This window comes from Equus asinus, chromosome 26, assembly GCF_041296235.1.
Source record: "Equus asinus isolate D_3611 breed Donkey chromosome 26, EquAss-T2T_v2, whole genome shotgun sequence".
Taxonomy (NCBI): domain Eukaryota; kingdom Metazoa; phylum Chordata; class Mammalia; order Perissodactyla; family Equidae; genus Equus; species Equus asinus.
In genome coordinates, this window is record NC_091815.1 from 31,940,765 (window position 1) to 31,954,108 (window position 13,344).

The 13,344-nt window shown below is 53.1% G+C and overlaps 1 protein-coding gene across 1 annotated transcript in view; it reads right to left on the reverse strand.

Annotated features, from left to right (window-relative positions):
* Positions 1-13,344, reverse strand: part of NAPA (NSF attachment protein alpha) — a 29,899-nt gene that overhangs the window by 4,687 nt on the left and 11,868 nt on the right. The window contains exons 2-4 of the mRNA XM_014863027.3: positions 7,855-7,934; positions 6,452-6,568; positions 1,429-1,475 (exon numbers count right to left, since the gene is read on the reverse strand). Coding sequence (XP_014718513.1) covers positions 1,429-1,475; positions 6,452-6,568; positions 7,855-7,934 — 244 coding nt within the window. The remainder of the gene's footprint in view (positions 1-1,428; positions 1,476-6,451; positions 6,569-7,854; positions 7,935-13,344) is intronic.

Here is a 13,344-nt window from a genome sequence, read left to right on the forward strand (position 1 = left end):
CAAGGCTGGTGGACTGCTGCCCCCCCCCGCCGCCCGAGGGGAGGTGTGTGGAAGAGACCGCCCATCAAGAGGCAGAGATGCTTCAGGGGCTCTCGAGGGGGGCCCAGGTCTGTGTGCTGCCCTGACCGGGTAGCCCTGGGCAGTCACTGCACATCCAGCCTCCACCTCCATCCTGGCCACGGGGGCAGGTGGCGTGGCGCCAGGGAGAATGGGACTGAGCACCAAGCCTGCACCCACCCCCAGGGCTGGTCCATGGCCACCCGGTTGCTGAGGGCAGCAGGAAGGGGCAAGGCCCCGGGCTCAGCCAGGCCTAGTGTGGGGTCTCAGAGACCCGTGTGGAGGCCTGTGTCCCCGGGCTCAGCCAGGCCCTGTCTGGGGTCTCAGTGACCCCTGTGTGGAGGCATGTCCCCTCGGGCTCAGCCAGGCCCTGTCTGGGGCATCAGTGACCCCTGTGTGGAGGTGTGTGCCCCCGGGCTCAGCCAGGCCCTGTCTGGGGTCTCAGTGACCCCTGTGTGGAGGTGTGTGCCCCCGGGCTCAGCCAGGCCTAATGTGGGGTCTCCGTGACCCCTGTGTGGAGGCATGTCTACCCGGGCTCAGCCAGGCCCCATCTGGGGTGTCAGCGACCCCTGTGTGTCCCTGGGCAAGTCACATCACTTGTCGGGCCCCCTCTGCTGCCTGTCGAATGGGATGACCCCAGGGCCCCCACTGGGCCCCCACTGAGCCCCCGCATAGGGCTGCTGGAGAGGATTAAATCCCTCAGCTGGGGTGCTTGGTCCAGAACGGGCACCACAGTCACTGTTGTAAGTACAATGCGACAGCATCGCCTGGGCCCCACAGGGGCAGGACCCCTGGTTCTTGCCTGGAGGAGGGATATGACAACACAGAGGTCGAGCGTGAAGAGGCAAACAAGAGAATGGCCAGGAGCCTGCCCAGTTTGGTCCATGGTCCCAGCTCCCTGGCCTTGGCTGGCAGCCGCCTCTCCGGGGCTCCTGTCAATGGGGATGCTCCCTGGGGCAGGGCAGGCCTGAGCCGACTCTGGGCCCTGCCTCCCTACCCCCTGGCCTGCCAGGAGCTGCTGATCAAATGGGATACTGGTGGGCAGGCTGGGCAAGGGGAGAGCGCTGGACACACACGCCCCAGTCACCGTATCTTCTACAGATAAAGACAATGACGGCCCATGGGGAGGGCAGAGGCAGGACCCGATCTGGGGTGGGGCCATCAGCCCCTGGGATGTGCTGGGACTGCAGCCAGGAACCATGCGGGTGGGGAGCTGGGTGAGGACCCAGCCAGCCCAGCCCAGCTCAGTGACCAAACTTCCCTGGCTCCCACTCCCCTCCCCGCCTGCTTCTGGTGCTGGAAGAGAGGAGGTGAGGCTGGGGCAGTAAGGTGGACCAGGAGGGGGACGGACGGACGTGCGGCAACCCTTACCATGTCTGTGTAGATCTCAATTGCTCTCATCAAACAGTTAATGGCCTCTGGGGAGAGAAGAAGGGAGGAGGGAGGAGAAAGGAGAAAGTGAAGGCACTGCCGCAGCAGCTGAGGAGAGGAGGATGCCGGGCAGGCGCTGCGGCCACTGCGCAGAGACCAGCAGGCACTGGGAGATGCCGGGTCTATGCTCTGCGGGGCTGGGAGGGAGGGAGAAGGCGGCCCTGAGTCTCAGGATACCTAGTTGCACTAATTTATTCTGTAGATGGTGACCTGCTGGTCACAACTTCAGGGAGGAGCCCTGCCGACGTGGCTGCCTCTCCCTCGGGCCGCCATGATGCCACCACATTCCCAGCAACCCCAGGGACACAGCTGGCCCTGGGTCGGGCTGACATCCCGACTCCCATCCCATGGGTGTTTTGAGCCAGACCTGTCAAGGCCCTGCCTCAAAGGCCAGAGCTGCTGGCAAGGGGAGAGGCGGGGCCCGAGGCAGCCAGGCCTGCATCGCCGGACACCCAGGGTCCACCCGGGCTTGGCCACCTGTTCACTGTGGGACCTGAATCAGCCACATGCCCCACACCTGTCATGGCAGGAGGAGGCGGGATGCCGTGACACCAAGGCCCCTTCAGCGGGAATCTCACCACGTCTCTGCCCAGGCCTCGGCCCTCGGCAGAGCTGTCCATGCCCTCTCTAACCCAGCACAGCTCCCCACCAGCTCCTCAACCACAGGTTTCACCAACAAACCCACCCAGCGGGATGGGGTGGCACCTGAGAGGACCAACTGGGCCACTTCTGATTTACTATCTCTTGCAAGACTTCAAATTGGGGGATGCTTTTTTTCTTTTTTGACAAGTTATTTGGAAGAGAGAGAGAAGCACGAGTGGGAGGCATTTTCTAGCAGACAGAGATGAGCTCTCGGGCGGATTTTTTTTTTAACATCGTTTTAACGCATCTCAGGAGGAAAGGGTGTGGGGGAGGGGGAAAGACAGAGAGTCTGGACAGACCACAGGACCTGGTCTCTGAGCTGGGGCCAGGCTGAAAGTTTGGCCCGCAGTCCAGGACGTTTGCAAGGCTCCTGATGCACCACTGGGTCTCCAGTCGGCCGGGCGCACTGGGCCTGAGGTCACGCGGTGCAAGGCCTGGCGGCTGCTCTCAATGGACTAACAGCCTCTCTGCCCGGGGGACACGAACAGAGGCCCTGAGCCTCAGACCGTGGCTGGGACTTCGGGGAGCCCACACGGCCCCTAAACTTACATGGAGAAAGTGGGTATCTGTGAGCACTGTTCCGGGGGAGGAAGGAAGGGTCTATAGGTTTGGTCCAATTCTGAAAGGCCTCCGGGGCCCCAAAAAGATCCAGAGTCCACCATTTGGTCACAGCTCCCTGGCCAACAGTTGGAAGCTGGGCCAGTGGAGAAGAGGAAAAGAAGGAAAAAGGGGGCAGAGGAGAAGGCAAGGGAGAGAACACAGAAATCATGGCTGGAAGCGGTGGTACTTCAGCACTCACGCACTCTCTAACAGAGCGCTTCTGGAAGGAACTGATCAGCTAACCACAGGGTGCAACCCAGATCGCAACACCGTGATAAGGACCGTGATAAGGACAGAGAGCAGAGCGTGGGGTGGCAGGGAGGGGCTCTGCACAGGCTCCTCCTCCATCCTCTGCCCCAGGGGGCGGGGAGTGGCCAGCAGGCCCCCAGGCAGGTGACTGGTGGACCCCCCTCCCTCTCCTGGAAACACCTGGGGTGCCCCGCCTGGCACCTCAGGCAGGGGGGGCAAAGGCTGCCCCAGTGAGATCAGCAGCCGCAGAGGGGAGAGGCTAGAAGTCCCCCGGCAGGACACCCCGCAGCTGCCACCCTGGGCCTGCTGGCGCTGGCGTGCCGTCAGCAAGGAGCAACAGCAAGGAGCAACAGCGGGGAAGAAAGCTTAGCCGAGGGCGGCAGCACGGAGGCACCGGGCTAAGCCCCTTCACGCCTGTCCTTGCTCTGCGACAGCTGGCTCTGAAGGCAGCAGGCTGCCAGCTGACGCCCACATGAGTGCCACCGACGCACTGGCTGCAGCTGGCTTATCTCGTCACCAGGACCCTGAGGAGGAGCAACCAGCACACCCATGGCGGGCACAGCAAAACCCACCACACATGTCCACCACCCCCTCTGTCCACCCTCAGAAAACTGGAGCCAGAAAGGGGCTCCGCAGTGATGCAGCCCGGGATGGCGCGGGGGCATGAGGCTAGAGAGGGAAGGCGCAGCTCAGGGAGACAGGGCGTCTGCCACCCAGGGCCCTCTCCCCAGCCCTGTGCTCCAGCCCCTCCGGTCAGCGGCAGGCCCTCTCCCATCACGCCTCCGGACTCAGCCCCAGGTGCCTCCTCAGTAAAACGGGGGTCAAATGACAGAACCCCACGAGGACATGGAATGGCTTAAAGGAAGATGCTGAGTGTCTGGGTGGGCAGTAGGCACCCGGTAAATGGCAGCAGGGGTAGGGCACGTGGGGCCACTTCCCCGACTCAGGTGCATGCAAGCACACGTGCGTCCTGAGGTCCAGCCATCAGACAGGCAGGTAAAGGCCTCCCTGGCCTGCGTCCACCCGGAGCAGCCGGCAGTGGCTGAGAAACTGGGGAAGCACGGCTATGGGCGTCACCTCCCCACCTCCAGCCACCAAGAGGGCAGCAGGCCACCCTGGCCCACACTCAGAGGGAGAGAGCGAGGACAGGAGCCAACTCCTCTCCTTCCGCCCCAGCCAGCTCCGGCAGGCCTTCGGCAAAGGTGCACCCAGCTGCCTCGAGGGGAGCGCCTCCAGGACTCCTGTCGGAAGTGCTGCCACACCGAGGCGTTCCAGGCAGGTGAGGCAACCAGCAAGGCCCCGGGCAGCTGGCCGCTGCTGGGGAAACTGGGCGAGTTTCCAAGGGGGCCCTCCAGCTCTGTTTCACAAAGCACGGGGCCAAGGGGCGGAGGCTAGGGGAGCCCAGGCCAGGACCCTGCCTGACGGGAGCCAAGGGCCGCCCTCACCGGATGTCCACTACAGGCCAGACGCCACACGGGCAAGTCTGTGCTTCATCTCACGTGTAGGACCCCGCTTTACCAGACCAGGAGATGGAGCCCAGAAGATTAAGTGACTGCAAGGTCATGGGGCCAGGCTCCACCCAGACCTCAGAGAGCATGCTGCCCACATCCCCCCGGGCCCTGACTGGGCGGCAGTGGCGCTGGGACAGCTCAGTGCTCCTCCCTGCTTGGCACTGAGAACCAGGGCTCCAGCCGAGGCACCCGCGCCCAGCTCTGCCCAAACAAGGCTCTCCTCCACACCACCACCTCTCACGTTTCCTGAAAGGTACCCCACCCCAACCCCACCCCCCAGGGCAGTGAACTGTGCTTGCTGATCCCTGGAGAAACCAAGTTGGTCTCTGTGCCCTACAATGGGCACGTCATCACCCCTAACGACAGCTGCTTTCTCATTGGCCTGGGACGCCTCAGCCACCCCGCCGGGCTTCCTAAGGCCAGGCATGGCCATGCCCCTGACGCTGGCCCTAGCACCCAACACACACCCTGCAGAGCCTGGAAAGGCTCAGACCAGAGGCCTGGGAAGAAGGCGACATCACAGAGCCAGGTGGGGCCTGCTTGTGCAAAGCGCTGGGCTTGATCAGAGAGCAAATGGTGTTGAGCACACGTCACGCAGCCTGGCACTCCGCCGCACCCCAAAACAAGGCCTTCCAGTCACTCCGGAGCAGCAGCTGAATGTCACAGATGCTAGGGCCACATCTCCAGGCCAACCAGTTCCCCAGGGAGCAGAGGAAGGGCTGGGGTAGGGGTTCCATGAGGGACACACAGATGTCCCTGGGCGATTCTCGATGAAAACAAACCCAGGGTCGCCTGGGGTCATCATCACAACACCCACGCGGCCTGCTGTGCCCAGCGCCACCAGCCAGTCGCACTCAGCTTTGTGCACAGAGTGACAGGGCCCCCCCAGCCACGAGGCCTCCCTTCGGGTTCTTGCTAAGCCTGAGCCCACCATGTGACCGCTCAGATCAACATTTGTGAGACCCCCGGCTGCAGACGAGTGACTGGTCAAGTCTAGGGGACAGAGAAGAGCTCCCTGGTCGACAGAGATCAAACCCCTGACTGGGCACTGAATGTCCCCGAAGGCGGTACCGGACCTGCCAGCAACGCCAGAGCACTGGTATGTGAGCTGGCGCTTGCCAATCTTTGCAGAGACCTCCGGGAACTGCTGCAAACTGTCCTCTCCTGGGAAGGATGAGTCTTTATTCCAAGATTATACAGCTTTTTTAAAAAAAAAATTCATGTACTTCCTATTCTGAGAGGACGGTGACCATAGATGGTCATTAAAAAAAAGTCTTTGCTTGCTAAAATTAAAAGTTAGCAACCTACGTCTGGCACCAAGATTAAAAAGATAAATTAAAATTCCAGCTCCATGAGACTTGAAAGCCTGGCACCCGTCGGGCTGCGCTTCCACTTCAGGATGAGCCCAGTGGGACAAAAACGGTCTCTCATGATGAGTCAGTCCCCAGCACGCGCTCACTTTAAGGAGCCTGCTCTCCAGCACTGGCAGCCCAGGCTCTCCGACTCTGGGGGGCGGGGGGTGGGGGGGTAGCCAGGTTAGCCAGGTTAGGAGGATTTCCGGTAGGTTTCGGTAACGACTCCTACCTGGCTCTGGCTGGCCTCGGGAGCCCCTCCCAGCCTCTTCTGCATGTTAATTCTGACAACAGAACAGATTTCCTCCCTCCTGGGCGTGCGGTGGCTCTGAAATGGGACTCCCACTCCCAAATGCTCCCAGGCTCCGGGAGGGGGCGATCAGCTGCACACACCGAGCGGAGGGGGAGGGGGAGGCTTGGAGCGAGATGCAAATACCACCCGGAAGGGAGCCAGCTCTGAAATCAAAGTGCTGCCCCCCCCCCAGCCTGTCACATGTCACCCATGTCGGCCATGGAGAGAAGCTGAGCCGCCACCGACTGGAGGATTGCTCCACAGCGCACCCCGCAGGGGCTCTGGGCAGCCAGCCCGGGACCCTCGGCGGCCCTCACCTTGGGGGTCAGCCTTCTTGAACGCGTTGCCTGCGTCCACAAAGCAGGTGGCTGCATCGTGCTTGCTCTGGAGCTGCAGGTGCAGCTGGGCTGCCTGGCAGAAAGCGTTTCCGGCAGCTGCAACAGAGAAGAGTGACCCTGGCTGGGCGGGGCTCCATGCTCTGTAAGCCCCTCAGACACTGCCTGGGAGGTGGGCGAGCTCTTGAGAATGTGGCAAGGGCCCCCGAGACAGGAAGACACTGGCCTCAACCTCAGGCCTCCTGACCCCAGCAGTGCCCCACTGGGAGTCTCAAACCACAGGGCTGGGAGCCACCACCCAGAGGCAGAGCCGGAGGGGTGCGGGGAAGAGAGGGGCAATCGAGACTCACCTACACGCTTCCCCGTGCACAGCCCCTTTCCGAGTCCGAGCTTTCTTCCCCCGACTCCCATCTCTTCCTGTCTAGCTTGCCCTACCCCTCTGCTCCGTCCACATTCTAGTTCCTCCCGCAGTCACTACAAGGCTCGTGGGCAAGGCACTAGGGGGGACACAGAGTGTCCGCTGCCCCCAGGAGCTTCATGTCCAGAAAGGGCAACAGGATGTGGGCACCAAGGGCTTGAGTATGTGGGGATAGGAGCCCATGGCTGGAGCAGAGGGCAGTGGAGGCCACAGCTGAAGGCCACTCTGTGCTGTACTGGCTGCACACTGGCACCTTCCACAGGTCCCAAGCCACTCTGTTCACGCATCTCCAACCCTAAAGTGCCTTGCAGGAGACAGCAGGCTCTCTCCTCGGGGGAGAGGGCCCTGTGCTAACTGGGAGCTCCACAGCCCCCTCCTGCAGCTCCGAGGCTGCTTCCTTCATTCTCCTCCAGCTGGATTCCAGTCAGAGCCCTGGGCTGGGGGAGGACGAGAGGGCCCGCCCTGCAACTTCAGAGAAGCAGGGTCAACATGCCGCCCGGCTTTCCAGGGCTGCTGTGACGATTCAATTCAACAGTGCGTGCTTGGGGCTTAGCTGAGCGTGCAGTGAAGAGGAGCTGTGATCAATGTGATCACTGGAGCCACTGGAGCACCCCCAGCCCAGAATTCAGACTCTGACGGAAGCACCAGGGAACAGCTTCGGGGGAAACCTGAGATTCTGGATTTAAAGGGAAAGCCCTCGAAGAGCTCATCAATCCATGTGGGTATGTCGGGACTCAATAATCTATTTATGCGTCTCTCCTTTCCGTCCCTCTCTCCAAGGCCCTAGGACCCCAGCTGTAAAACAACCCAGTGAGCTTAACACAGCCAGAGGGCAGGCCAGTGGGTTTCTGCCTGGAGATGCACCAAAGGAGGGGCCGCAGGCTAACGTCCCAGCCAGGCTTTCAGGACGGAAGCTGAGGGAAAGAGGCAAGCGAGCCACGGAGGAGCTCTGCTGGGGGTCACATACCGCTCCAGTTCTTGGCCATTTTGAACATGTTTGCCGCTCTGGCGTAGATCTCGCAGGCTTCCTCCACTTTGGATGAGCCCCTGGGGAAAGAAGGTAAGGAGAAGATGGAGTCTGTGCCAAAGAGAAAGCAACCTTCTGCCCCAGCCCCTCACGATCTCCCTGTGAGGCCAGCTCCCCGCCGGCAGCGGCAGCCCAGGTCTCTGCTCCAGGCTCGAGAGACGCAGTCCAGGGTCCCGCTCCCTCACAGAGGCACGCCTGATGTGGGCTGCCTGGGCGCTCCCTGGGGAGGGCTGGGTGGCACTCACTGTGATACCAGCCCTCATATCAGTTCCCCCACACTGAACCCACTGTATATGGGGTTAAAACCAAAGCACTCAGCCCCTGCTTATTCCTCAGCTTCCTGGCCCCAGAACCCACTGTACCCCATGGAGACAAACGGCCAGGGACAGCCACCTGCATTCATTATCTCCTCCTCCTCCCCCTTACAAGCAGCCCCCTCAGGCTGGTAGTAAAGCTCCAACCAGAAAGGCCGTATGCTCCCCCTCCCCTACCTAAAAACCCCAATAAAAACCCTACCTTTTAGCTTTTCGGGGTGTTAGGGATTTCAGCGTTAGCTGCCCTCTCTCCTTGCTCAGGACTGTGCAATAATAAAATTCCTACTTTCTTCCACTACACCCGGTGTCAGAGATTGGCTTGCTGTGCAACAGGTGAGCAAACTCACTTCAGGTTCCATATTTGGTGACCCAGGTGGGACAACGTCCTAAGTGGACGTCTCGCCTGTGGCACACCGGCCTCTGGCTAAAGGCCTCTCTTGGAAGCTGTCCTGCAGCTGCCTGAGCCCCTGGTCTCAGGGACAGCCCCAAGTGACTGGCTGCTGACTGGATGTGGTTGGCCCACAGTGCTTTTGCTGTGGTGGTGGAAGAAACTAGGTTCAGGATCCAGGAAGAGATCTCTTGTAAGTCGCTGGTAGTTTTTGTTTTCGTCCTTGTGCTAACCTTTTCCAGCAGGACCAGCTGGAAATAATGGGTACCTGGCAGCCCTCTGGGCTCTGTTTGCTTTGAAGTTGCAACGCCCCGGCCAGATTTTGGGAAGTCCCCTGGGTGTGCACACCGAGGTCCCTTGTCCTTGCTCATTTGGGAAGATCTCTGTGGCGGATCTTCATTTGTTGGGTGCCCCCCGAGTGTAGGAAACGGACTAGGCTGGGACTGGAAGCACTTTGGTTTTTGGTTTTGGTTTTGGTCTGTTTTGGCTTCTGTTTGTGGCTGAGGGTTTTTGGCAAAGTTCGCTTGTTTGGTATTTGTTGTTGTCTGTCTGTTTGTCCTTTTAAAAGTGTTAACATGGGAGGTGCTGCTTCTATTCCACCTAAGAGCCTGTTGGGAAAAACTCTGGCTGACTGGTCGGCCTGTAGTTATAAGCCAATGTCTAAAGAGGGATGACGTTCCTTTCTAACACCACGCGGCCACAATATTCTTTAGACTCCAGAGGAAAAAAAAATGGCCTAAAAATGGATCCGTAAGTGGGGAAACTTTTCAGAGAGCTCTCAAAAACAGCTGTTTTATTGGTACCTATGAAAAGACCAAATTAAAAGGAAACTACAATGACTAGTCTCAAACACTTAACCCAACTTGGGGTCTCAGCTTCTTCTCGTGGCCTTACAGACGCTAATGCAAACATTATGTTAACAAAGAGAAATGAGAAAGAGAAGAGCAACAGGACTCATTCCAACAAGATGGAAATCTTCAGCTAGTTATTAAAAACATAAACAGGATAAATGGAACAGACATGAAAAATGTTAAAACAAAGGTTTTGATAAAACACTGCCCAAGGGTGGATGGCCCCCCAACATGAAAGGACAGCAGACAGGCCTGTTCTACTCCCCTCAGGTTGAAAAAATTAAAAAGCCTGAAGGCAGAAATCACAGTGACAAACCTGACCAACAATTGTGTGGGGCAACAATTAGGCTACTAAGGTTGATGAGACTATAAAAATTAAAGTTTTTGAGCTCATATTATATAAAGAGGTTATGTCAACTGTGCCTGAGTATTTTTTGGAAATGGATGTCATGCCTGGCTACAAAATGCTTCCCGTACACAGTATCATAATACTGCAACTTGTTAATGGGGTTCTAATATAAGTTATCATTACAGGCATAAGTGTTGACAAAATTAAGATAAAGTTTTGTAAAAATTGATATACTTAAATGGGGCACTTTCAGTTTACCCCTGACGTATTTACAGATGTAATTGGAAAAGCCAGCTACAACAATGGGAAGCCTATTTTAATCTTTTGAGGCTTCTAAATAAAATCAGGAATACGTTACAGCCTCTTTAAAAGAAAATAACCAATTAAACATGCCAGCAGGTGAAACCAAATCTGTGGCTTCTCTCTCCTCTCTGTGGAGCTTCCCAGCAAGCTGAGCTCCACTTCAACTCCCCCAAAATTCCTGACCTAAAATTAAGCAAGTAAAAATAAGTAAACTTTTGAGGTAATTTAAAATTGTAATGGCCATTCTGGGGAGCCTCTGTTTCGGGTGAGTCCACCTTGAGGTCACCCTTAAAAGAGTGGATTCAAAATCTCTCAGAATGGAATGCAGTCTTTGATTAACACACAGAAACTTCTAAAACACAAACTTATTTAACATGATATAGAATACACTTTGGTACATGAAAGCCTGTTTAAGTTTGCTGGTTTGATTTAAATAGGCATGTCCTCAAAGTTACCAGTGTTGGATACGATGCAGACACACAGCCTGGGTTTACCGGTCCAACGAGCTCACGTCATCTCTGTGACAAAATTTATCAGCAAGAGTAATGACTCAGTATAACAGCTAATTTTGTTTGCTGTCTCAGGAGGTTTTTGTAGACGATCTAAATATGATTGCTAAAGACCGGTAAACTAAACAAATGTAAAACGATAAAAGTTTTTGGAAAAACTTTATAACAATAATTACATATTATGGTGTATGTACTTAAAACAGCTTAAAATGATGGTTAACTACTTTAATGTCACACGAAGTTTTTAAGAGTAATTTAACCATAATTGTTAAAACTGGGTAAGAGTTTTTTTTTTTTTTTTATTAAAGATTGGCATCTGGGCTAACAACTGTTGCCAATCTTCTTAATTTTTTTTTTTCTGCTTTATCTCCCCCAACCCCGCTGTGTACATAGTTGTATATCTTAGTTGCAGGTCCTTCTAGTTGTGGGATGTGGGATGCCACCTCAACGTGGCCTGACGAGCAGTGCCATGTCCGCGCCCAGGATCCGAACCCTGGGCCAGCGCAGCAGAGCGTGCAAACTTAACCACTCAGCCACAGAGCTGGCCCCTGGGTAAGAGTTTTTAAGTACAATAATTATGTTTCATAGTCTGCATACTTAAAAAACAGTTTCCAAAATCTTTTTGGAAACAAACTTTATAGCTTTACTAAGTTAAATAATAACAGTTGATTGGGTATCTAGGTCATTTCCACATAAGATAAAATATTAAAGGTTAACTACTAAGCATAGATTTGTCTGCCTTTGGTTTCTTATCTCAAAGAAACTGAAAAGTGCTTATGTTTATTGATAAACGTGTTTTATGTAGGCTGAGGAATTTTCTATGAGAAAACAGATATTTCTAAAAGGTCTGTATACAAGGAAAGTAAAATATATGTTTTCAAGTAAAAAAGGTATAAAGAGTGGAAATATTTTTGTTTCTTGAGTTAAGAAAGATAAATTTGTCCTAAAGTACCAAGACAAATTCTGAATGTAAAAAATAAGTAGCAAAAGCTTTGTGAAAGTAAAACCCTACAGAGTTTTATGTATAGTCAAGTTGGCTGAGACTGAAATAAATTTATAAAGTCCATAAGTTTCAATATCAAAAGTAAGCTGGTGCAAAATCAAAATTTGGTTTTCTTGCCCAGAAGGATAATATTTTTAAACTTTTGGTGTGTTCTTAACAAAGAGGTTATAAAAGATTTTTCTTTGCCTTTTAATGTTTTTGACAAGCTCCCCCCAACAAATATTCAAGTCCTGAATAAAGGCTTTCTTTTGACCTGGAAGAGGAGGGAGAGTTTCTCTGGGGATTTTCAGAGGCCCCTGGGACTTCTGAGAGAAACTTCCTCTCTTCCTACAAAAAAAAGAAAGCTAAGCTAACTAGGCTTATTCAGTATATTAGATTACATGGAAAGCATTGTCAAATAAGTAATAATAAACTTTCTTAAATGGTATTATGTGGATGAGTGTTATTAAGTATATCTAAAATTCTGATCTGTTCTGATTGTCAGCCAAGATTCTGGTTATTATCTCAAAGTATTATATGTCACAAGAATGGTCAAGTGTCCTTGTCAATTACTATTTTTGAATGTCTTATTTACAGACAGTTGTTTTACTCTGATGTTTTTGTAAACATGTCTCATCTTCAGAGAAATTCATGGAAAGGACTCTGATGCTCTAGAACACAGGTTTCTGATAAACTTTCAGATTATAAAACTGAACTGGGTAGGAAATTACAGAACTCTAACAGATAAACTGATGACTTCATGAAACTGCTGACAGAAGATTAAGATCGAGAACCAACTACCCGGGACTAAATTAACTGATGAGGATGATTTATAATTTTTACAACTTTTGCTTGAAATACAGTTGATTTTTTAAAGGGTTTTTTTTTTTTCAGATTTAGAAAACTTTTTTCTCTATTCTCTTGAGGAACTATGATTTATAGCAATTTGTAAAAAAATTGAAACACTTGTCTTTTTCTCCCTGTATGATCCCTCCAAAATGTAAAAACTCCTGATCAGTAAGGATTCTCATTCTCGTGGCAATATGGTTGTCTGCATAAGTTCAATAAGAATCTGTTCTTCTAACAGGACACAATTGGAAACACTGGTTATATTACCAAGGCTTTGACTGGAATGTTATATTTGAGGAAAACATACTAGGCTAGGATATGACCAGACGGCTTTTGAGGAACGAAGGTTGACTTTCCTTTGAAGTTCATCTGAGATTTCCTATAAAGGGTTCCAGAAAAGCAGATTCAAAAGAGCCTATATAATCGATTATTCTTGCTGTACTTACGTAAATAATTATGTCAAATTTATTAAAACTAGACTTATTTTGCAAACCATTTAGCCTTAATTTGGCTATGTTTAGTCAAATTGAGGGTGATTTTAGAGGAAAAAAATTATGTTTCAATAAAAACTATAGGACACATTCAGGATACTGGATTCTAGTTCTGTAACTGAGGGTTTGTTTTATATCTGTTAACTGGACTGGATCCTGACTTCTTCTAGTTTCCTGAAACATCTGGCTACAAACCGCAAAACTACCAGTTCCAGGTTTTTTCCATCATTTTCATTTGGGATCACTGAAAACTAACCCATCCTTTCTTCCCCAGAAGTCTTGCAGATTGAAGCTGGAGGATTTAACATAAACTTGAGACACCCCTGTCTACTGCTGCATAAGTTGCTCAGAGAGCTACCTGAGTGCCTGATGACACCATCCGAGACATTTCAAA